General features: G+C 42.9%; 1 protein-coding gene across 7 annotated transcripts in view; it reads left to right on the plus strand.

Annotated features, from left to right (window-relative positions):
- Positions 1-23029, plus strand: part of RBFOX2 (RNA binding fox-1 homolog 2) — a 115660-nt gene that overhangs the window by 56326 nt on the left and 36305 nt on the right. For all 7 annotated transcript variants that reach the window (XR_014270593.1, XR_014270594.1, XM_082499657.1 and 4 more), the window contains exons 3-4: positions 7842-7988; positions 21769-21822. Coding sequence is in view for 5 of the 7 variants with exons in the window: in XM_082499657.1 (XP_082355783.1) it covers positions 7842-7988; positions 21769-21822 (201 nt within the window). In the remaining 2 variants the exon portion in view is untranslated. The remainder of the gene's footprint in view (positions 1-7841; positions 7989-21768; positions 21823-23029) is intronic.

Here is a 23029-nt window from a genome sequence, read left to right on the forward strand (position 1 = left end):
GGTCTATAATGCGATCCCTTGCACGCTGGGTGGGAGCACCTTTTCACAGAAACTTGGTAGTTTCTGGTGGGCAAGTCAGATCGAGTGATTTGAGGTTACCAGGGCTGACTTAATAGGCAGTGATCTGTAAGCATGAGTTCAAACATCAGCAGTAAACTTAAGTAAACTAAACTTTGAGAGTCAAAGTCCATGCCTTCCTACGCAGTTTAAAAGCCCCGAGCAAAGGGGCATGACCGGTTGGTGTCATCAGCTAAGGATGAGCTTGGTTCTGGAGGTCTGAGTGTGGTGGAAAGCATTTAAAGCTCTCAGAGCAAGGGCATGGAAAAGAAATTGGCACAATAGGTGGTGTAATACAAACAGCTTAATATTTTGGAATCTTTTTTTATTTTAGGATCAAGCCTCATCTGTGGGGCTTTGTTCCTTGCCTGGCATGTGGGTCTCACTGTCTTCATCTCCAAGCATCTGTCCTTTCTCTTGATACTGTCCCAAAGCACAGCTGAAAGACCTAGATTAAAAATAGACAGAGGTACCAGACCATATTTGGCCTACTCGGTCTGCCTGTTGCAGCCTGTCTCTTAAACCATTGACGCTCTGTGTTTCTCTTCTTAATGTGCTGGGTCGCCTGGTTTCTTGCCCCTTCCCCCTTTTTGGTTTACATTAGTGCGCTTATCCCTAATGGAGACACCCGGCACAGATAGCTGCAAGTGGAGATGCTAATTAGGCTGCAGTACCTCTGGCAGCTGAGCTGATCTAAAGATTCACTGCTGTCAGAAAGGAGAGATCTGGCTCCAAGTGCAGCCTCCCACTCCTGTGTACTGGCTCTGGCATTCCTTACGTGAGCCACTTTAATTCACTGACCTGGCAGAAAGCTGTCCAATTCTTTTGCTGGGTTAATGAATTAGAGCAGCTCTTGGAGGGAACCAGCAAATGCCGTTGTTGCAAGGTAAGTGTACGGAGTGCATGGCCAGAAGCCGAGAGCAGTTGTCAGCTTGCTGCATCTCCTGCTACTCTACCCGCAGAGGGAAGATTAATCATCCGCTGAACTAAAAAAGCTTGCTTGATAGTAAATGCAATGCACTTAATACTGTGAGCTGATTATTCAACTCATTTCTTTTGTTAATGTCAGAGGGAAGAATTTGTATGTCTGTATAAATTATGGAATGCAGCTGGAAGTACAGAAGTAGAGGAATAAGTTTATGTGAATTACTTCGCATAAATATGACAGGTGCTGTTTCCTGGGTGTTATGTTGTCACAAACCAATATAAAGCATTATTTAATTACGGAGCATTGTGTCTCTCGGCTTCTTCATGTGCCATACTGAAACGTATTTAACTCACCTGCTGTACCATAAAGGGATATTGACTTTCTGGTTTCTTAAAGGAGACACATCTGTGGTGGGGCACCCCTATGTATCATGTTCAGAAGTAAGACAGGAAAGCTGCTTGGCTGTCTGGCTGTGCCCCATACATTGACCAAGGGTTTGGAAAGAAGGGAGCCAACAGCACCAAGGGTTACTTAACTGACTCTGTAACACATAGATGATGTTATAATGATGACTTTCCCTTGGGTACTTCTTGCCTAGTCTGAGATTGCGGAATTTTCCTCTGTAATTACTTTTCATCACTTTAGTAATTAAAGCAATTGCTCATGTGAGGTATTTCAGGTGAAGAATATGTTTAATGAATATTCTCACTTATCTTTTGATACTGCTGAGCGGGTAGACATGAGGAACTAGCTTCAAATAAGTAGCCAGCTGCTGATTGTTTGGCCACCTCAGCTTGGAAATTGCTGTCTTGAGGTAACAAACTCTGACATTTAACATCAGGAATTTGCTTTGATTATAAGGCGGATTATTTTATTATTTTGCGTATGAGGCAGATTATTAGACACAAGTCTGCAAGTTCTGACAGTGAGGCAGATTTAAAAATTATTTTGAAAGAGAAATAGGAAGTAAATCAGCAAATATCATTATGTTAGAGTATACAGCTGTGGTACTTCTGCCTATCTCAAAGGTTATAGCAGATCTAGCAGTAGTACAGGGAAGGATAATAGTGAAGATGGAAGGGATGTAGCAGGTTCTTTATGAGAAGCAATGAAATCTTCACTTATGAAAAGAGCTGACAGGAATGAAGGCATATTACAAGTACATAGAATTGTGAATGGTATAGGAAATAAAATAGGGAACTTACCCATTCAGTTACTAGGATGCATGCAGGAAATAATCAGGTGGCACTTATTGATAAAAACAGGGTGGTTTTTTTTCTTGTGTTTTTTTTCCATATGATGAAGAATTTAGCTGTGAAACTCTTGTCCATGGGATTCTTTGGAAGTTGAGAGTATAAACAGGCTCAAATAACTCATTAAACCATTTCATGGGTGGTAAATTCATGGTCAGTGACTGGCTGCAAAGACATGAACTGGCTCAGTTTGCTGGAGGCTGGGAGACTCTGCTGGAGAAACATCACCGAACATTTGTCCTGTTCTTATGTTCTTCCACAGATGCTCTATTTGGCTGCTGTCAGAAAGAGGATAGTGGGTTGGATGGATGTTAGTCTGTCAGTGTATGGCTGCTGTTTTGCCACTGTCAGTGGAGTGATCCGGGGGTGACCGCTAGCTCAGGAAGTCTTGCTACCTCCTTCAACTTGTCAGGGCATCCCTGTTTTGTGAGGAATGGGCTGGAATTGTTCATGAAGGGTCATGAACCTTTCAGGCCTTTCAGGGGGCTTCATTTCACCACTTCATTAAATGAAAAATTTAAAAAAAAAAAAAAAAGAAAAAAATACCACAGAATCCTAGGAAAAAAATACTGCTCAGAGAAACAAAGTAATTTTAAACATCACTACATGGAAAAACGTTACCTGGCACATCAGAGATGTCTTTGTTGTGCAGGATAGGTAGCAAAGCTTCCTATGTACTTTCCTATGTCAGGTTTGTATTCTGACTTAAGGTGGGGTATATCTTTCTTTAATGAGGAAAGTGAACAAAATGGTGTAAGCTTCAGTGTGTCTGAAAACAGGTGACTAGCAATCAGAAAAAATATGCCCTGAGTTAATGGGACTATAATGAAAATAACTTTTGCTAGGCTTTGAACTATTTTGTATGTCCATAACAATTTTTTTTTGTTTGGGGTCTGTTTGTTGGCATAGAAAGTACTTGGGCACGTTGTTAGTTGTGCTGTAGTGTAGCCCAGGTTTTTTTTCAATATAACATTTCTGGCATCTCTAAAAAATCAAGTACATGGATATAATTCTAAAATTACATTTACTGCTGTTGAAAGGTGATTATTAGCCCTGCAGTCTTCTGTCTGCTAAACAAGTGTAGTCTAAGCAGCAGAAGTTCCCATGCCCTTTGCTCTTGGATGTGTAGGACCTCAGTCCTACGCTGGTAGAGTGTGGTGGGGCAGGAGGGGGATTTTGTGCCTAGTGCTTAATTCTTCACTTGTTTTTCCACCAAACCTGCTCAGTGGATATCTATTCCTTGGTGGGTTGTTTTGGGACTGGTTGTTTTGATGCAGACATCTTCCCACGTTGTCTGCACTCTCTTTTGCAGTGGGAAGATTGCCTTCTGCCAGTCATAGTGTTCAGTCCTTGTCTCCACACAGTTCCTCAAGCTCTTGATCCAAACAAGTGGAGTGAGCACAGTCTGTCTCCCAGATCTTGTAAGCCAACCAAGTCCCCTTTTAAATATAGTTATTAGTTACAGTTTGTATTTTGTAAATATTTTCTTTGCAGTGATTTATGGCTCTTAACCTCCTCATTATGATTCACAACACTTTGGACCGCCTGCTTCCTGAGAGAGAGGACAGGGGGTTGTTTTTTGCTTTTCTATAACTTGGACCTGAAGTGGTTCCAGTTCTAGCAAGTGGGAGATGAAAACAGAATGTGCTGGGTATTAATAGTCCATGTGCTGGCCTGTTGCATTGGTGTTTGCTGGGCTGGTTGGAGAGGTAGCCCTCTGTCTGGCCATGCAGATGGAGATCTGCTCAGAGCTCAGGTTGCGCTGGGGCCCCTGCCTCCCTCCTGCTGAGGAGAAATCCTCAGCAATTGCTTGTTCACCAGCTGCTGTAGGACAGAAGAGTCTAGTCGAGGTGTGGGAAGATGGTTGCAGAGCTGCCCCCAAACCTTTCAGAACACCCTCATATTGGTAGGTGTCCTCCCCTTTTACATGCGTACATGCACATGTATACATCCACGCTTCTCTTTGCAGCTGCCTCTTCTTGCTTAGGGTTTCCTTACTGCTAGCGGGTGTAACGGAGGAGCTGGCACGGGGGCACAGGCAGCAAGTAGTTAAAAGTGAAGCACACATTGCACGTGTCCTGAACTCTGATGTGTTTCTCGGTGACCTTGAGCAGAACTCAAAGCTTGCGTGTGCCGGCGTGAACAACGTTATCACCTCTAAGTATACGTTATGCAGACTATGCTGAGGAGAGAAGGTGGATCCAATACTATTTTCGAATGCAGGATCTGTGCCGCAGCATGTCTCTGTGTTGCCTGATGACAGGCATTGAGACCTAGGGAACATGTATTTTCTCCCTTCTGAGCTGAATCGCTGTCGGCAGCGGAGAGGGCCGGTTCTTTGCTGCGAAGTGTTGATGTGAGGCCAGAAGGAAGGAGCTGCAACTCAATGTGGGAAGGAGTAAGGGTGGGGAGCGGGCACTCGGTGAAATGCGGGCTTTTATCATCTGGCTTGGTGAGGGTAGTGCTGTTGCCAGTCTCCATTATGTGCTGCCTGAGAACAGGCTCCAGGCCCTTCCTTTCATCTCCTTCCTAATGAGTTAAGACAAGGAATAACTATAAAAGGAAAAAAAAAAAACACCAAGATCTGAGGAGACTCTTTCTTTCATTTGTGTTCTAGCTGAATGTGTGGCAGTAGACAAATGTATTGAGCTAATGTTACAGCGGCTGAAAGTTCAAATCTTACCTTAGGGCCATGGACAATAGAAATGAGGGAACTACAGCATTCAGAGAAAGAAAGTATTTAATGTTAAGCTACTGCTGAAAAATCAGGATATGTAAAAGCTTGAGAAGCGTTTGGGGACTCTTAGTGTCAAAAAGGTAAGAGTGAACTGAGATCCGCTGTTCTTTCTATTATTGTTTCTCCTCTTTGAAGCCTTTGTCTTACTGTACACTTTACACGTGCTGCAAAATAACTCCTGTGTGGTGGCAGCACTTTGCCATGTGCAGGAACAGCTGTGTGGTTTTGAGCAGGCCAATGTACATGATATATCGCACCCTTGGTAAGAAAGGAGTTCTGCCCTCTGCCTGTGAACAGATGGATGGGAAAGGAGTGCAAATGACCTCCTGGCTTCTTCCTCTGTGGAAGCGGCAGATCCAGTCCTCTGCAACCTATATTTGAATTTAAAGACTAAAACACTTTTGTCGTCCCTGTTCAGAATCTGTGCCTTTCCTCATTCACGCTGCAGAAGATGCACTAGTGTGTATGTTTGAAGATGCACCTGTGTGCATGGGTATTTGCCCAAATGCCAGTTCCATGCAAAGCCATAGAAAACATGGGATTTGGCAAATTGCACTAGCAGGGCTCCAAAATGGATTGTAGAGATCCCTTCTAGCAGGAGTGTTGATTTTTTGGGGGAGTTATTTTGGAGCACTCACTTGTAGGCGTTGTGTGCGGTGGTGATGGATGGGCTACCTCTGTGTTTTGTTCTTGGACAGGTTTTCCCTGAGGAGCAAAGGACTCTGATGGAGTCATAAAAATAAAAACACCAAATAGCATAGTGTGAGTTAATCATAAGCCAGCTGCATCGATTCTTCCCCTAGGGTGCACTCTCTGTATGTTTGGAGATGGATTTTATCATAGAGGAGAGGATAGGAGAAGAGGAAGAACTTGGAGAGTGGGAAGCATCTTTTTATGTATGATCAAATGGAAGTTTCAGAAGCTATTCTTGAAAACTTCGTGTTTGGGGGATGGATGAACTTAGCCAAATAAAAATGCTCCATCCTGCTAGGCTTCTCTTGAGACTTGCACAGTTCTGGGGAGTAGAGATACTTGCGGGGCAGTATCTCCATTCATTCTATCGCAGCTTAATTTGTATGAACCAGATCAAATGTGTTTTGTGCTGCCTGTGCAGCCCTACTAAAAAATATGGAAAGCTGCCACTGCTTTGCTCAGCATGACAAGACCCCAGTGCTTACTGTTTGCTTGCTCTTGTTAGTGCTTTGTAACCAATATACAAGTTCAAGGTCATGTCTGTAAGAGACATTTCTGGCCAGAAGAAGCTCTCTTAATGTCACCAGTTTAGTTAATCTGTGGAGAGATGTTTCTTTCCATATATTCATGAAGTGTTGTGTATTGAATGATGAGCACAACAATCTAGTAAGTCCCGTCAGTGGTTGGGGGGTCAGCGTGGGCAACTCCCCTGAGATTTCTTTCTTCTTTGGTAAACAAATTGTATATTTAAATCAGGGGAAAAAAGGCCCCAAAGCAATGAAAAAATCCCTACTCTTAAATCTTTAGCTTAAGACCTGCGTGTGTTCTTGAAGGTGCCTAAAAAAGGCTGACTGTAGCAATTACACTGTCCTTGCCTTCTCGTAGAGCTTCTTTTCACTTAATGGGTTAAGGAAGAAGTCAGGTTGACATCTAAAGAAATGAAATGACACTTAAAAGTGCATCACACAGGTGGTCAAAGCATGACTCCTAGGAGGCTGAGGCAAGCAGCAGGAGATGGAGGGAGTGGGTAGGTGGTTTTTGATTACCTTGGTCTGTCAATGCTTGCCTTGGAAAGGGACAAAGCAATAAACCCAATCAAATTGTAGTCTACTTTGTTCCGGAGCTCTGAGTTTTTGAGGTCATTTTTCTGACTAAGGTGGGAAAAAATACCGTTATCTCATCAAGCCAGATGATGAGAAGCCCCTGCAGAGGGGCTTTACCTTTATATTTAGTGCTCAATTTTTACCACTTCTCAGTCCAAGCCCAACAGAAGCAGCTGGGGTTCTCTTCCTTTCTTCTCCACTGCCCATCATCTCTGTGGGGGCATTAGGTCACTCCTCTGGCACATTGGTCTCCCTTGTTCCTCTGCCTTCTTGCTGTACTTTCTCTGTGCACAGGTACCTCTGGCCCACCCCTCGACCTGGGTTTGCTGTACCCAGTCAGTACTTGGGAATGCTGGAACAAATTCCCTTGCTTTAGCTGTGGAATTGGTAGCAGAAAGTACCACTTGGAAGTTTTTCGAAATCCTGTAGTGGTAATAACTGTTTCCTGTCACTGGGCTGACTTTTAAATGTACGAGAAAAGTTGATCCAAGACATCCATAAGCTGTTCATATATGGATTTTACCATTTAATTATAGATCTTCTTTTGGGGTAATATTTCTCTGAAGGGAGCTTGACGGAGCAGATGCCATTTTGCCTGGGGATGCATTTCTGGTATTGGCCCGGTGAAGAGCTGCCACTTCAGCTGTGGGATTTTGATGATTGTATGCACATCCTGCCACATGAGATTAGAGTGGCGGTGCTACCTCCCAGCTTCAGGATATGAAAGATCCGCCTCTTCATTAGAGCTTTCATATGGTGGCAGCTGAAGTGAGGAAGAACAGGGGGAAAAGAGAGAAGCAATTTAAGGAAACCAAAGGCAAATCTACTCAGCTAAAAGGTGATCTGAGGGGAGGAAGGCTGAGATCTCATTACTGTTTACTCATGGAAAGGGAGGGGAAGAACAACAGATCAATTGTTAAGCATTACTGGCTTTATCAAAATAATTGTCAAAAGCTCAGATACTGCAGTTGCAAGTGTAATACTAATACCTAAAAAGAGATAGACAAAGCACGTGAAAGGAACTTGTGTGGTTTCAATTAATGCGCACACTTTTGTCTTTTTGATTTCAGCAGACAGAAGGAGGGGCACAGACAGATGGACAGCAATCACAGACACAGAGCAGTGAGAATAACGAGAGCAAATCCACTCCAAAACGACTTCATGTGTCTAACATTCCCTTCCGCTTTCGAGATCCTGACCTTCGGCAGATGTTTGGGGTAAGTTACCAGCACCTTAATGCACGGCAGATTCTCCTTCCCCACGGGTGGGACACATGGTGCTAGTGTATTCATGTGAAGGAAAGTCCTTTCCCCTCACTTTAGTCAGTACACTGTAAAATATTTGTAGGACTAGGACAATTGGCAGTGTTTACCTGAGCTGATAAATACACATGAAAACTATAACTGTGTTGTTCATATCAAGATATTGAGTGTAACCTAACAATTGGTTAGGGGGGAAAAAAAAAAAAAAACGAAACCTCAAAACAAAACTTCACCCTATTTCCCAGTAAAGACTAGGATTAAACATTGACTTAATATATCCCTTGCAAAGCACTGTTTTTCAGTTGCTTAGAAACTTGTTGAAATATTTGTCTTTCCTCATGATCCACTTCTGTGATGAAAAATTGCTGCAAGGAATTGGCCAACTAGCTATTGCATGTGGAAAAGCTGGTGCAAGTCAGATGGTATTTTACATTGTGTATGATATACATTCTGTTTCTTTTGACCAAATAGCTTGTCTTCCCTAATCTTTGTATGCTATTCATCATTCTCAATTTATAAGCTCTTTGAGGAAGAGTTTGTTCACATGAGTATAGGTGGTAACTCATTCCACATGGACACAGATAAATGAGTTAGATGCTTCATGACTTAACCTTCAGGTGAAGTTATCTATATATCATCATCAGGAATCCTTGACTTGTTGATATGATGGGAACATCCTTGGTTGATGGCATGTTTTAAAGTCTTCAGAAATATTTCGTGTTATTTATAAAGTTAACAGACTTTAAATATCGCTGCCTGTTTAAGATGCAGTGCAGAGGACTCAAGTCAGGAAAGACCAAAGCTAAGGTTCCTCTTACCACCTTAGGCTTTGAGTGTATACCTTGGTCCAAACTGCACAGCCCAGCTGCTCCTCCAAAATCTTGTGGTGTTCCTATTTCAGTTGTTGCATCTCTTGAGCCATCTGTGTGAGTGTGTATGCATGCATATACACTCTCTCACATGGAGAGTAGTGTTCCAGTATGTAAATCTGTAAAATTAATGGACTTCAAGCTTAGAGTGCTATAAATGAGAGAAGAATTGGGCTTATCTGTTTATAGCTTGGACAGCACAAAGTGAGCAGAAACGTTAAAAATATCACTGATGGTCTTCAGCAAGAGTCCTAATTGCTATTTATTGTGAGAGATCTTTGCTCTTTGTTCTTGAAGTTTTTTGTGTCCACAAGAGACACAGAATGGAGGGGAATGGTCAAAATGCCCAAGGGCAAGGCTGCTATTCAGAGGGACCTGACCAGGCTGGAGAAATGAGCTGACAGGAATCTTAAGATACTCACCAGGAGCGAGTTTCAAGCCTTCCATCTGGGAGGGAATAAACCCTGCAGCAGTACAGACTGGGGGCTGGTTGTCTAGGAGGGTGTTCTGCAGTGAAAGATTTGGGGGTCCTGATGGATAATAAATTGATGACAAGCAGCAGCATGCCCTTGTGACAAAGGTGCCTGACTGTATCCTGGGCTGTGTTAGTGAGTGTAGCCACCAGGCCCAGGGAAATGATACCCTCTGTCTTTAGCAGTTGTTGGACGGCATCTGGAGTACTGTATCCAGTTTGGACTCTCCAGGGCATCTAAGTGAAACAGTGTACCAAGCCCAGTGAGCACCACTAAGATGGTCAGGGGGCTGGAGAACATGGCATGTGAGCAGGGTGTGAGATCTGGGCCTGTTCAGCTTTGAGAAGAGAAGGCAGAGGGCGGTATTTTTATTGTCGGCAACTACCTGATCAGAGGGTGGTTAAATAGTGGAATGTGTTGTCTGGAGAGGTTGTGGAACCTCCATCCTTGAAGGTATTTGACTTGACTGGGCACAGCCCAACCAACCAAATCTCGTTAAGGCTGCTTTGAGCAGGGGTTGCACTAAATGACCTCTGGAGGTGGGTCCCAGCCAAAATTATGATTCTGTGATTCTGTCGCAAGAGGCCGGTTTGCTTCCGTGTTATTCATACATTAGATTGTCACACTCTTGACATCTGTGGGAATGTTTTCAGGGTGAAACTCATCTGCTGGCAATCTGTGATTGCTGAATCTCCTCAGTTGCCTGTTCTGCTTTTGTGTTTTTTAGCTTGCTTTTTGCTGTTGCAGGCCTGTGCGGTAGGCAGTTCCGTCCAGCTTGGATAAACCGGTTGCTGAAATCACAGCCAGTTCTTGGACCACCTGCTACAATCTGTATTTAGCACGTTCTGCTCTGTGCTACTGCTGCTCCCCTCTCCTGGGAGCTGCATCGCTTACATAAACAGTTCCCCGTTGCTGCTGCCCCTTCCCTAGAGACCAGTGCTTGAGCTTGACGACTGGCCCCTTTTATGCTCGTTCACCTTGATGCTGTTCCTCCCTGAGCTCCTGGTGTGGGGTTTGTGGATGAAATGGAAATGACAAGAACATCCCTGTCCTGGTGACTCTTACCTCTGCTTTGCTCATGAGGACACCCAGGCAGTGTGAACGAACTGCTGTCCTGAGAAGTGACTTGTACAAAATGCAGCCTGCTTGCAGTAAGGTTTCTGATCCTTTTTTTTGGCCCAAGTAGTGCCCAAATGGTTGCCCATAGAAGGGGTGGGGAAATACGCTATATAAGTTGGTTTCTGTTATTTCCCAAGTTATTTGTTGTTGGTTTATTTTTTCTCTAAACATCATCTTGAGTTGCAGCACAGTGATATGATTTTAACTGGGCTAAATGGTATACTCCCTATAAAACCTTTCATTAGTTCACCTGGTGCTGTGTCTGCTGAGAGGTATGCCCACCAGAAGAGCGTTTATCTTTTGGGACATAAAAAAACCCACATGCCATTTTCCTGGAATAGAGAGCTTTGCTTTCTTTGCCAAAGAAATAATCAATGGTTCTCACAGATCTCCCTTTTTCTCTCACTGCTGCTTCTCGCGGTACGCTCAGAGCCTCAAGCCAGGAGAACATTTCTCTCTGAATCCCCCTCGCTCCTATTTCTTTTTCAGGATCAGGATGCTTTCCCTTGGGTGACTCACTGAAACCTACCCTTTCTCCTACAGGGGACTCACGGTTGTCTGAGTCTTCAGCTGCGGCTAGCTTGTAACCCCCATCTTCTCCCTCTCCCTTCTGTGTGTCAGGTCACATCTCTTCAACGTCATATCTGAGAGACTCAAAATCATTGCCTGAAGTGATTTTTCCCAAGCTACTGTACAAAGAGAGGAATTGGGTAGACAGCAAAGCCGGGGAGGAAGAAATAAATGTGATGGTAGGGAGGGAGTAAAGAAGTCCCCTGAGGATGGAACAGCATGCAAGAGGTCAGCCCAGTCCTGGGGCACAGAACATTAGCTAATGCTTTCGTCCAGACTTGAGTAGAGGTGGACTTCAGACATGTTGTCCCATGTGTGATTAAATGGATATTACATAATGCTTTCTAAACCCTCACCATTTGTGAGAGCTGCAGACACAAAGATTTCCTGACAAATTCAGGTTATTTGGGTTTCAAACCATCTCTCACCTATTACGTGTTTCTAACGGGTCCCTGAGACATCCTCAGGAATGGAACAAACATTTCCTTATGTATATGCTTCTTATAGGGAGGCAAACAAAATAGGCTGCTTAAAACGGGTAATATTTACTTGACATTTCATGATGCCAATAAAAAGACTTCCAGAAGGCTTCTAGAAGGAATAGGTCATTTTTTAATGCACACAGTTCTGTACCCACTGTGGAATAAATCAATAGTTGACCTTGTTCTAGCAGATAAAGAAGAGTTAATAGCTGACCTGAAATCCCACAGTTGCCTAGGTACCAGTGATTGTTATTTGTCTGTATTTACTTTGTGCAAACAGAATATGGCATCAGGCAGTAATGTAAAGAGCTTTAGAATACTCTGTTTCTTCGAGTTTAAACAATTGGCAGGATAACTGCCCGGGAAGGTACCTTTAAAAGGGAAGTGTTAATGGAAGCTAGAAAGCATTCAACAAAATCAGACTGATGGCCAAAAAGGTATGATTCCACAGTCACTGAAACTGTGTTAATAAAACACAAAGCATTCTGTACATTAAATAGGGAGGATGAAGAGGAGGAGGAAGTAAATGGCAGCGACTATAATTGCAAACTTAAACAAAGAAGCAGGGGGGAAAGGAAATGTGCTAATTGTGACGATACCAGTGATGTAGGTTCAGAAAAGGTGTCAATTTTTTACATGCAAAGAGAAAAGATCTAGGTGTAAGTCCAATATAAAATTAGGAAATAGTTGTGTGTTTTGAGGAGAAAACAAAGCAAACCAGAACAAAAAAAAAATCCAAACAGAAAAACCAACAAAACCCCCCAGCTTGCTGTGTTTATGATGTAACAGGAGGTATTTGAACCGTATCTGGTTTCATATATAATTTATAACAAAGGAGGATGAGACGGTGCTCGCTAATATTTAAAAACCAGCAAATCTAGATAAGGTATATCCAAAGATAACAGCCAAAGCAAAGATCTCTCTTATTCATAAATGTTAATTTTTAGCCAATTCTTGTATGGTAGGAGAGTTGCAGAAGGCTGGAATGCTGCCCACCAGGATTCACTATTGAAAAAATTGAAAGGGATGACCCAAAGAGCTACAAACTAATTATCCATATGTTGATCCAAGATAAAAAGAATTTTGGAATGTTTTAAAAAACATTAGAATCTGAAGTTGAACGTTGCTCCACCAATTGAATTCATCCAAGTGACCAATTTTGATTTTTAAGAAAAAGAACACTTATCTCAAGTAAATGCAATGCACATTAGAGGGTCTAAAAACCTCCTTAACAATAGATAATTAAAAAAAAAAATGTAGTTATTGGGGAAAACAGGGATCAAAACTATTTCTAGTGCAAATTTCCCCAGAGATCTGAACAGGACTGCAACTGAAACAGTATCTGTATGAACCCTTGGAGACCATACTACTAAAATCTTGCCAGTAGGGTTTGTGGTTAAAAAACTATTTGAGGAGGAGGAAAGAGAAAGATAAGGTTACTGTTAGAGAATAACTGGAAATGCCTAGTTAAGTGACGGTGAATCCATCAAAAATGTGTTTGATGCAGCTTAGTGCTGAGTACCGAGTATGTGGGAACCAGGCTGTGTTTGTAGGATGGAAAGTTTTCTTTGGAAAACACTGATTTGGGGGGGTACTAGTGATCACTGAAGATAGTTGCTTCAGCAATGCAGATGGAGGTACCAGGTTGAAGGAGGGATGTGATGTTGCTCATGTTCAAAGCCAACAGACTGTGACTGCATAATTTTGTTCAGTTCTGAGATCAGTTCAGGACCCCCAAAAAATCTAGGGCTTGGAAGATGAGTGCCTTTTAACTGTATTGGATACGTGATTTACTCATCTTATTAAAGATAGGTTGGGAGATGACAAGTCTGTTCTGTACAGGTGCTTATGCATGGATGATACCTACTAATAGGGGTTTTAGGTCTTGTTTACAGTCATAATAAGATTTTCCAGTTGGAAGCTGAGATTTAACACAATTAACCTTGAAATAAGAGAAAAATTCTTAATCATTTAGGCTAATTTAAACAATGGAACAACTTACCAGGGAATAGAAGAGTTGCCATCAGTGTTAAAAACAAGTTAGCAACTCTTCAAAATCTTATTATCCAGTTTTTGAGGGGCATTTTTGGCGAGTGTGTATAATGACTTGTGACATGATGGTAGTAGTCTTCTTAACTGCTGGTAGACTGTCTCCTTCCTTACTGGAGTATGTATGCAGAAGAAAAGCCTGTGTTTCCCTCAACATGTTTCCAGTCCTTTCAGCTTTGTGCTATGATAGTGTCTGTGCTTGTACCTCATGACTGATGGCTTCAGTCCTTCCCTCTTAGGCTTCAAGAAGCAGTTTTCCTCCCAGTATAAAATTGGCTGGGAATTCTGGACAGTTCTGGACTTCAGAATCAGATGGACTTCAGAGTCTTCTGGTGAAGATGGTGGCTGGGTTGGACTGCCTGCAAGAGGAAAATCCGTCTGTTCTCAAGCTGAATCATTAGTTGCCTCTGCAAAAACAAGCAAAGTGGATTGTTTTGGTAGTTAATACAGGTGTCTGCGCACTCAATCCTTCTTACCTGTTTTGAGAGCAACAGTATGAGGAGTCAGAATTGATGTCTCAGAAGTTACTGTGGTGAAATGCTCTTTGCTCAAGAATCTTCAACTATTTTTAAAAAAAAGGAGATAGTGTAAGGTAAAAATAAGGACTGTGTTCGACGGCTGCAGATGAAGGTGGGGATAGCACAGGACAGGGTGTGAATTCTCTCAGGCTCTGGCGTCAGATGGAGACATTGCTTTTTTTACAACATGCTCACTCCATGACTACTAGTTGTGGACTGTTAACTGCTTCTGGTGGGGAACATCATCAGCCCTCAGCCCAATAGATAAAGGGCTTTTGTGCATTATCAGCTAGAGCAGTAATAATGCTTAGCTGTTTTAGACAAAGGTGACCATTCTGTCGCATTTAATAATTTCCAGTTGATGAAGTTATTAATAACTTCATTTATTAGAGGTGACAGAATAGTAGCTACTTTTTTTTTTTAACACTGGACTTTAAGGCAGGTAATGTTGTTATCCTTTTCCTTCTCTAAGCAGTATTCATATCTCTACTGCGAGGTTCTTTATGGTGTGCTTGTGGTAGACTACTGCTTTGTATCACGCAAGCAACACGACTCTGGGATCTCAGATATTTTTGGAAGCTCTTGTAGCCTTCAGATCTCAGCCTCTGGGGAGACATTTTGGCACTTTGCACTTCCTAAAATATCTCAGTGGATATAATTTCTCATCCAACTTCATTCTGTCAAGAGTGCAAAACACCTCCATAAGCCTATAGTTTGAGGCTAAAGCAATAACAGGCTAGACCACAGCTCTTTCTCACCAAGAATTTGGTAAAATTTTAAGTCTATTTTTGCCAATAAATAAATTTAAATACAGAAGTAATTCATGATACACGAGTATTGGCAGTGGCAGAAAACTACTCATTAGGTGTTAAGGTACATAGGTAAATAATACTATAGACCAAGAAGCTCTGACCTGCAGGTGTTGATGCAGTGAGGCCTGAAGTACAGTAATGGGAAAGTTGTTGAAAGGGACTCTGCTTTCTGAGTGGGTTGGATGTCTGAAGGAAGAAATCCTGTCTTCTGGATATCCAGATGTATTTTAGTTCTTTCAGGTCCAAATAGTATTGGCCACCAATCGCACGTAACAAGTCCTATGTGCCAGTATTGGAGAACAAACGTTCTGACACAAGGTGGCCTCTTTGTGACGATTCTGATTTCCAAGCTCTTCCTGCGATGAGAGAGAGCTCCAACCCCGTCACAGGGCAAGACTTTGTTCCTGCTGATTTTGGGTAGAGTTAGAAGAGGCACCACTGTGTGTCCTGATGTGTTTCACCAGTGTGATTTCTGGAATATCCTTTCAGAAGTGACCTGTGTGCTCAGCGCTGCTCGAGCATCTTGCTTTGTCTGCACGGTGATGCTGGGGACCATGGTACTTCTGCACAGGGGTACTTGGGCCACTGCAGCCGTCAGCAACTATTGTACTGTCTGTCTTGCTCTGTGAAACTGTGTGCTGACGCCGCAGGACATAAACTTCTGTAGTGACCATCTGGTGGAAGGCAGTGATGGCTGGGTCACACTCTTATGTAAGATTTGTTTAGGTTTTTGTATAAGTTACTGGAAGAGCTTGCAGTGAGAGCAATCTGAACATCATTTGGGAAACAGTGCTGTGCTGTAGCTGGATTTACTTGCATAAAAGGCCTGGGTAAAATTAGGTCTTTTATAACACAGTTTTATATGGATTCAGTCTACATGTGAGTCCTCTCAATTGAGCTTTGAATGTATGCTGCTTTTGTGGGCATGTGTCCAAGTACCTTTTCTGTGGCAGCAGTACCAGGTTATGGTGCAGTCGCACCTCTGGGGATAGCACAAGGCAGGACCAAGGAGCTGGAAGTGTGGAGCTGGAAGTATAGACCTGGAAGCTGGCCTGGTGTTAAGACCTCTGGAACGGTACCCTGTGGTACTGTTCACCCCCATCTCACTGTTTTGTGTGAAAATCTTTTATTTGTGAGTCAGAGGATAACAAATGACTGAGAAACAATGTTCCTTGTCACTTTGTTTGCTGGGATAGCTGTGATCTGTAAATCCTGTTAGAAATCTGTAGTCTTTGTGTGGTTTCCTTTTAAAGTCTGGTTTCTTAGAAAACATGTTTTGTTGGGCAACAGGTCAACCCCAATAAGAGCTTGTTGGTGCTTGTTTACTGTCTGTTCAGTTGGTAAACTATGGTAGCACTTTGGTTTATAAATCCTTGATGCTTCCATCTTCCTGTCAGCAAAGCATACTGGTGTCGCTTGGCTGAACATGGTTGGCTGTAGCAGGGTTGGCCCCACTATTTTAAAGAGATGTAACCCAGCTTTAAGGTGAGGAAGTTCATATACTGATAGTAGTGTAGCTCTGGCAGACCCTGTGCTGCCATAACTAAGCACTGACTAATACATGCTACGATGGAGCCAGCCGTTCTCAGCTGAAAGTATATCCCATGGAGCTGGAAGCTAGGGTAAGGACTCTCTCTGCACATGGACCTATCCTGCATATGAAATGCTGTTGTTCATGCACCTTCATCCTGAGGACCTGCAATGTTTTCCTGCATAGAACGTTGGTTTCCTGGCTATTTTGCATTTTGACCACATTTGAGAGTGGACTCTTTGGCACCTTCAGGGTTTAGCTAGTTCACTTGCACTCATCTGTAAATTAATTTTGTAGGACCAGTGTAAAGCTGCTTGGACATAGAGTTCTTTTGCAGGGATGTGAGGTTGTTGAATGGTGGCTTACATTACCTTTTGTTGTTCCGTGATTTCTAGAGAATTCACCTTGTTGTTTGTATCTTCAGGGTTAAGTTATTTGTCTGGCACGTTTTGGAGCTGATTTTGAAAGCTCTAGACAGGGAGGCAGGGCCAGCTGGAACACAGCACACAGGAGGGGCCCTACCAAACTGTCAGTGCCTTGGAAGGCAAAAGCTCTCTGGTGCCAGATATCTCAAATTTATTTTATATAATGTAGTTATGGCCTCTGTTGGAAAAATCTGCTGCCTTCATGTCATCTGGGTGGAAAGAAACACAGCATGCGTATACCCTTCCTTGCACAATGCCCTTGCATCTATGATAAGGTACATAATGTTCAAGCAAGAAAATTAGGTTCTGGTCATAGCTGAAGCCTGTTAATGCCTTTATGCCTCTTAAAACTATTATTTCCAACAGCCCCTACTACTATTGTAGAGGAGATGATTCTCATTTACCTGCTTTACAGAAAAATAACTAAAAACTGGTACAAGGTCTAGCCAGGGAATGGAGGACTAAGAACAAGATGCTATAGCTCCTATGCCACGGCATATCTATCCATCATGTAGTGTGTGCATGAGCAGGTCATGGAGGAGACTTCTTGTGTGACCTGACATGTGATGGGGGATGCTGGCTTCTTGATCATACAGTAAGCTTTTTAACTCATGGTGGGGAGCATTTGAGATGTGTGGTCCTGCAATGCCGCCTTCAGATGCTGTGAAACTCTACTGAGGATTTTTTCCCCTGCTGCTGTGCAGGCTTGTAAGTGGAAGTTCTTGGTAATCATTGAGTGAACGAATCAGGTTTGTGAGAAGAGTGATTCATGTCCTCAAGGTTAGAGATTAGAGGGTTAGTCCTCATGGATCTTGTTTTATTTGGCCAGACCCTCTGTCTGCTGGAAAATACAAACATGCCTGTATACATGATTTTAAAAAATTACAGTGGGGGCATTTCATGTTGACCCTTGTATTTAGATGGCCTACCATTTTCCATACAAAAATTGTGACCTTTCGCTAAGGAGCTCTTAAAACTTCCATTGTTTGCAGTAGGCTGTTGACATTTGGTAGGGGAAACACCATCAGAGAACAAAGTGCCTTTTTATGTTCCACTAAATTAGATTCAGCTTTGAAGGAGATATAAACTGCTAAAATGAACTAGTTCTTTTTTCCTGCTTTCATTCTTCAGGAAAATTCTGGCACACTACCAAAAAAAAAAGTGCCTCCAGTGCTGGACCTGCTGTAACTGTTGCAGCAGTGAGGACAAGAGCTGTGGTGTTAGGAGCTGTCAAGAGCAGCTGTGGCAACGGCCACAGCAGAGCATTGAGGAGCCCGGCACACGCCCTTCAGCCTCCCAGCCATGCTGCTGTCTTCAAGGGAATTTCATGGAGCAGGAAGTTCCTCCCCAGGAGGGACCTGAACCTCAGTTCAGCAGTTAGCCCCTGTTGTCTCTGTTCCTTCTCTCCCAAGCAGGTCCTTCCCTCCTGCCTCTTCAAACACCCACAACTCCTAGGTAGAAAAGAGATTGGGGCAGTTTGCATGGGTGAGTGCAGCCCATTGCAGTAGATGTCAAGCGTGTGCTCGCTGCAGCCGCAGGATTTGGTGATCTTAATTCTGTCATCTAGGAAACAACATACCTCCATCATCTCCAGGGCAGGGAGGCAACCCTGCCGCCTCTCATGGAGCTAGGTCAGACCAATTGCATTCAGCGTTAACCACCAGCTTTTTGTCAGCCACAAGAAATTAAACGCACAAGGCAGGATTTCCTGTTGGTGTGGAAATCCTGTGCAGTGAGCTCAGCTGAACGGGGCTGGCAGGCAGCACTGCCAGTAATACCCAAGGATCCAGGCCCAGCTGGATGTGGAGAAGGGGGAAGATGGCATGGCATAATTGTGCACCAGAAATTGCACAGTTTGTTCTCTTTTGTGAGATCCCACCTGGAGTACTGCATCCAGCTTTGGAGTCCTCAGCACAAGAAGACCATGGACCTGTTGGAGCGGCTCCAGAGGAGGGCCATGAAGATGATCAGAGGGCTGGAGCACCTCTCCTATGAGGACAGGCTGAGAGAGTTGAGGTTGTTTAGTTTGGAGAAGAGAAGCCCCAGGGAGACCTTATAGCAGCCTTCTGGTATTGGAAGGGGGCCTACAAGAAAGCTGGAGAGGGACTTTTTACAAGGGCATGTAGTGATAAAACCAGGGGGAGTGGCTTCAAACTGTAAGAGGGTAGATTTAGATGAGACACCAGGAAGAAATTTTTCACTCTGAGGGTGGTGAGGTACTGGAACAGGTTGCCCAGAGTAGTTGTGGATGTCCCATCCTTAGAATTGTTGAAGGCCAGGCTGGATGGGTCTAGTGGGAGGTGTCCCTGCCCATGGCAGGGGGGTTGGAACTAGATGATCTTTAAGGTCCCTTCCAACCTCAACCATTCTATGATTCTAATGAGGTAGAAAATGGTGATTTTTGGTGGCTTTAAGATTCTAAAAATAACTTTGGCATTTACATTTATCAAGAGCCCAGCTGTTTGTTTCAGTGTGTGTGGCAAGGCTATGCAGCTGATCTGAGCTGGCAGGGACAGATGTTGCTCTTGGGCAGGGTGTGCTGCTTTCCACTCCCTTTTGCTTCTCAGAGCCCTAATGCTCACCTGACCCTTTGAGCCACTTCAGTAAATTGTCAAAGACTTCGTATCTATTCCTTTTGTTGGGATAGTTTTTCATGGGATTGGTGAGCAGTATCAGTTTATCTGCAGGTGAGAATGAAAACTGGAGCCAGCTTTAGGAAGCTGGTGAGACCAAGCAAGGAGTGACAATGGAGCAGGGACAGCCCTTCAGCAGCCGCAGGCTGTTAAATTGGTTCAGCCCCTGTCATGTAATGACACTGAAACAGTCTACCAAGAAAGCAATCATGACCGATTTCTTTAATGGCAGTGCCCAAGCCATATGCAACAAAGACAACAAAAAGCAATCAATGACTAATCTCCTTTATAGACAAGCCCACACCAAGCATGGGATAGAAATAGAAAATATATTTTAGCTGTGATTGGCACAGCAATGGTCAAAAGAGGATCCAGCATGGATCAAGCCTAAGCTGTTGAGATGTTGAGGTTTCAAGGAAGATGCATGTTTACATTAGCATTATTCAAGCTTCGTGTAACATGGGATATTGTGAATTCAATTGTTCTTGGGATGAATAGAAGATCAAGTATTGTCCTTAAACAATAGAACAGTAAAAACAACATCTGCGAACCAAGATTTGTAAAAGAATACGACTATCTCCTTTTTAAGAATGGAGAATGGAAGCAGACAGAATCTATAGTTAAAATTGTTGGAAGCATTTTGTTTGCTTAAAGACAGTTGTGGAATACTTGTTCAAGGGACTTAATAGCTTTTTATTGCTTTATGTATTCAGAGCTTCTCCTCAGTCATTGTGGCTCACTGTTGTAAATGTTCCATGTTTGCAAATCCGGCTGCAAGTATTTCAAGCAGGGCACCCACAAAATGAGCATTATACCAATTGGACTCCAAATGGAAATGTTAATTTAAAAAAAAAAAAAAAAAAAAAAGCAAATACTATATTAAGAGCACTATGGTAAAGTGAAGAGTGTCCCAATGCTCAGAGGCTCTGTTCATCATCTTTCCTAACTGTGAAACCATCCTTTCTTTTCTTGTTAACCCTTCTTTCATTTGTTACCGCCTTTAAATCTTCTGCAAGCAGTGAGATCAAAAACATGTTGATGGAAACTTTCCTAAATAATGGGGTGAGAAAACTGCTCAGACATAGCATTTGTCTGAGTGCAATGTGCGTCTGTACAATGAAGGCTGCTCTGTATATGTGCTTCTGAAAATGAGATCTTGGACCTCTCTGGAGAGCGGACCTCCAGTTTGGAAATACAACTTCGACACTTCTAGAGAAGTGATGCTTATACCTATAGGTTACTGGTTTGAATCTGGCCAGTTCAATAAAAATGTTTTAGTGTGTTCCAAGGTGAAGGATGTGATCCATATATGGTTCTACAGAACATGGCAAATCTCCTTTCTCGCTTGTAGCTCTCGTTTCCTGTTTTTGCTCTGTGCTAAGCAGAGGGCTCTTTGGAACCAGTTATTGAAACAGTGCAGAGTATTGGGACCCTGCTCGCCTGGGGGTCTCCAGGCTGAGGCAGAGGTCAGAATTCTATCATATGTGACAAACTTGCACAGGTTATTGACAGCCTGCTGTATGTCAAAGTTTTAAGTTCAATGATATTTTTCTGAAAAAAAAAACAAACCCAACCAACCAAACAAAACAAAAACACAAAATCCCAAACAAAAGAAAAAACCACAAACCAAAAAAAACCCAAAACCTGTTGGGTGTTGGCTATTTTCATGGTTTCTGAATCTGCCATCCATTCTTTTGAAGGCTTGGAGTTTTGGAAAGTAAAGGGAGGGGGAGGAAAGGAAAGGAGATTTAGAGTTTGGAATCCCTGAGGTTGGGAGTCTTATGTGACTATCCCCTCAAGAGAAACAACATTACTGTTAAGTTTCTCTTTGTGATAGCCACTTCAGGAGGAAGATGAAACGCTGAATTACATTTGAGAAATGTTGTTAGGTGTCTGAGATGAAATCATATAACCATGTCTTAGATGTAATAGTAGAATGAGTAAAAAAAGAATTGTTTAGATTAAAAGTGGGAAAAGAAAAGCCACCTCAAATTCCTAATACTCTTCCTGGAGATTGTTTTTCTTCCTTGAGACTTTTGTGAGAAAACCTGGGGTCTGTGACCAAGAGGATCTGCATATCCTAACCCGAGAAAACTGGGTCACATCACTGGGATTTTATGCCTTTGCCTGTATGCTAGAAATGGAAATATTATCACCTCTCTTCATGCACTAAGCCAGCCCCCAAAAGGTAGGAAAAATAGATTGCCAAAAGTAAATCTTTTTTTTTTTTTCTTCTTCCCTTGTCTCTCTGCAGCAATTTGGCAAAATCCTTGATGTAGAGATAATCTTTAATGAGCGTGGCTCGAAGGTAAGTCCTGTTTCTGTACCCGCTTCTCTTGTTTTGATTGCAGAGTAAAAGGCAGTTCATTGCCTAGAGAATATACTATGTTAAGATCAGCAGGAATTAGTGTGATGGGGGAAGGGAAAAGCTATTTTGGGAACTGTCTCCTGTTCCCTCTGACTCCAGACCCCGAGCATGGTCATTTCTGGGCAGCGTGTACGAATGCTCCTAGACACTCCAGTCTGTAATGTGGGATCAGGTTCCCCGGCCTTTTGAACAAACAGGGAGTCAGTCACTTGAGCCTTCATACCAACCTGTTCCCATTGCGCTAACAACGGGTGCCCCATGGGGAAGGCAGAATAAGGTGAAACAGCTTTGTGTGATGGGAGAAGAGCAAAGCCTAACTCACCCATCCCCCCAACCACATTTTCGTTGCATTAAAATACTTCTATAGAAAATCTGTCATATCTCATATGTGAAAGGTTTTTATTTACTCTATTTTGCAGACTTACTCGGCACTTCCGAGACACTGACCTTTCATGTTTGAGATATTTGATGCTTAATATAAGCATCCTCATTCCACTTGCCCTGCCCTGTGTGGACCTCTCCCCACTGAATTTGCATTTACACACTTATTTTCATCTTACAGATATATTCAAAGTGAGGTTTTGTTGAGGGTTAATGGTAATTTATTTCTCTGGAGATGAGATTTCAAATGTTGCTCAGGTCAGCTGCAGAGAGATTCAGTGATCTTTGTCCTAATTGGCAATTGGTTCTCATCACATAACCAGTATCACCACAATGACAAATTGATGTGATTCTCTCTCTGCCCAGGAGGTTCAGCACTGGAATAGCAGGGAGTTTTGCAGGTCAGGAGCAAGGTGCATTGCCAAAGCTCTGTGGGGGAAGCTTGCACAGTGCATGACTATACTCTGCTTGACTTAATCAATGCTAAGATTCCCATTTTCAATTAAAACAAAATTTCCCTCCTCCCCCCCCACACGTGTGTGCACATGTGTGCATGCACACAAGAGATTTTGAAGTTGCAATTCAGCTAAGCAGTTTTGGTTTAGAGTCTATATGCCTTTCACTTGGATTTGAGGTTCACGGTCTTAAGGTGGCCTCTTTGCTTCAGCATATATTCCGGGGTATGTTCATGTTCAGAGCCCTCTGCAGATGTCCACCCATGTTGCCCAAGATACATTCTGGAATTCTTCAGTCTCTGTATTAGCTG

This window comes from Vanellus vanellus (genome assembly GCF_965231255.1).
Source record: "Vanellus vanellus genome assembly, chromosome: 1".
Lineage (NCBI taxonomy): Eukaryota > Metazoa > Chordata > Aves > Charadriiformes > Charadriidae > Vanellus > Vanellus vanellus.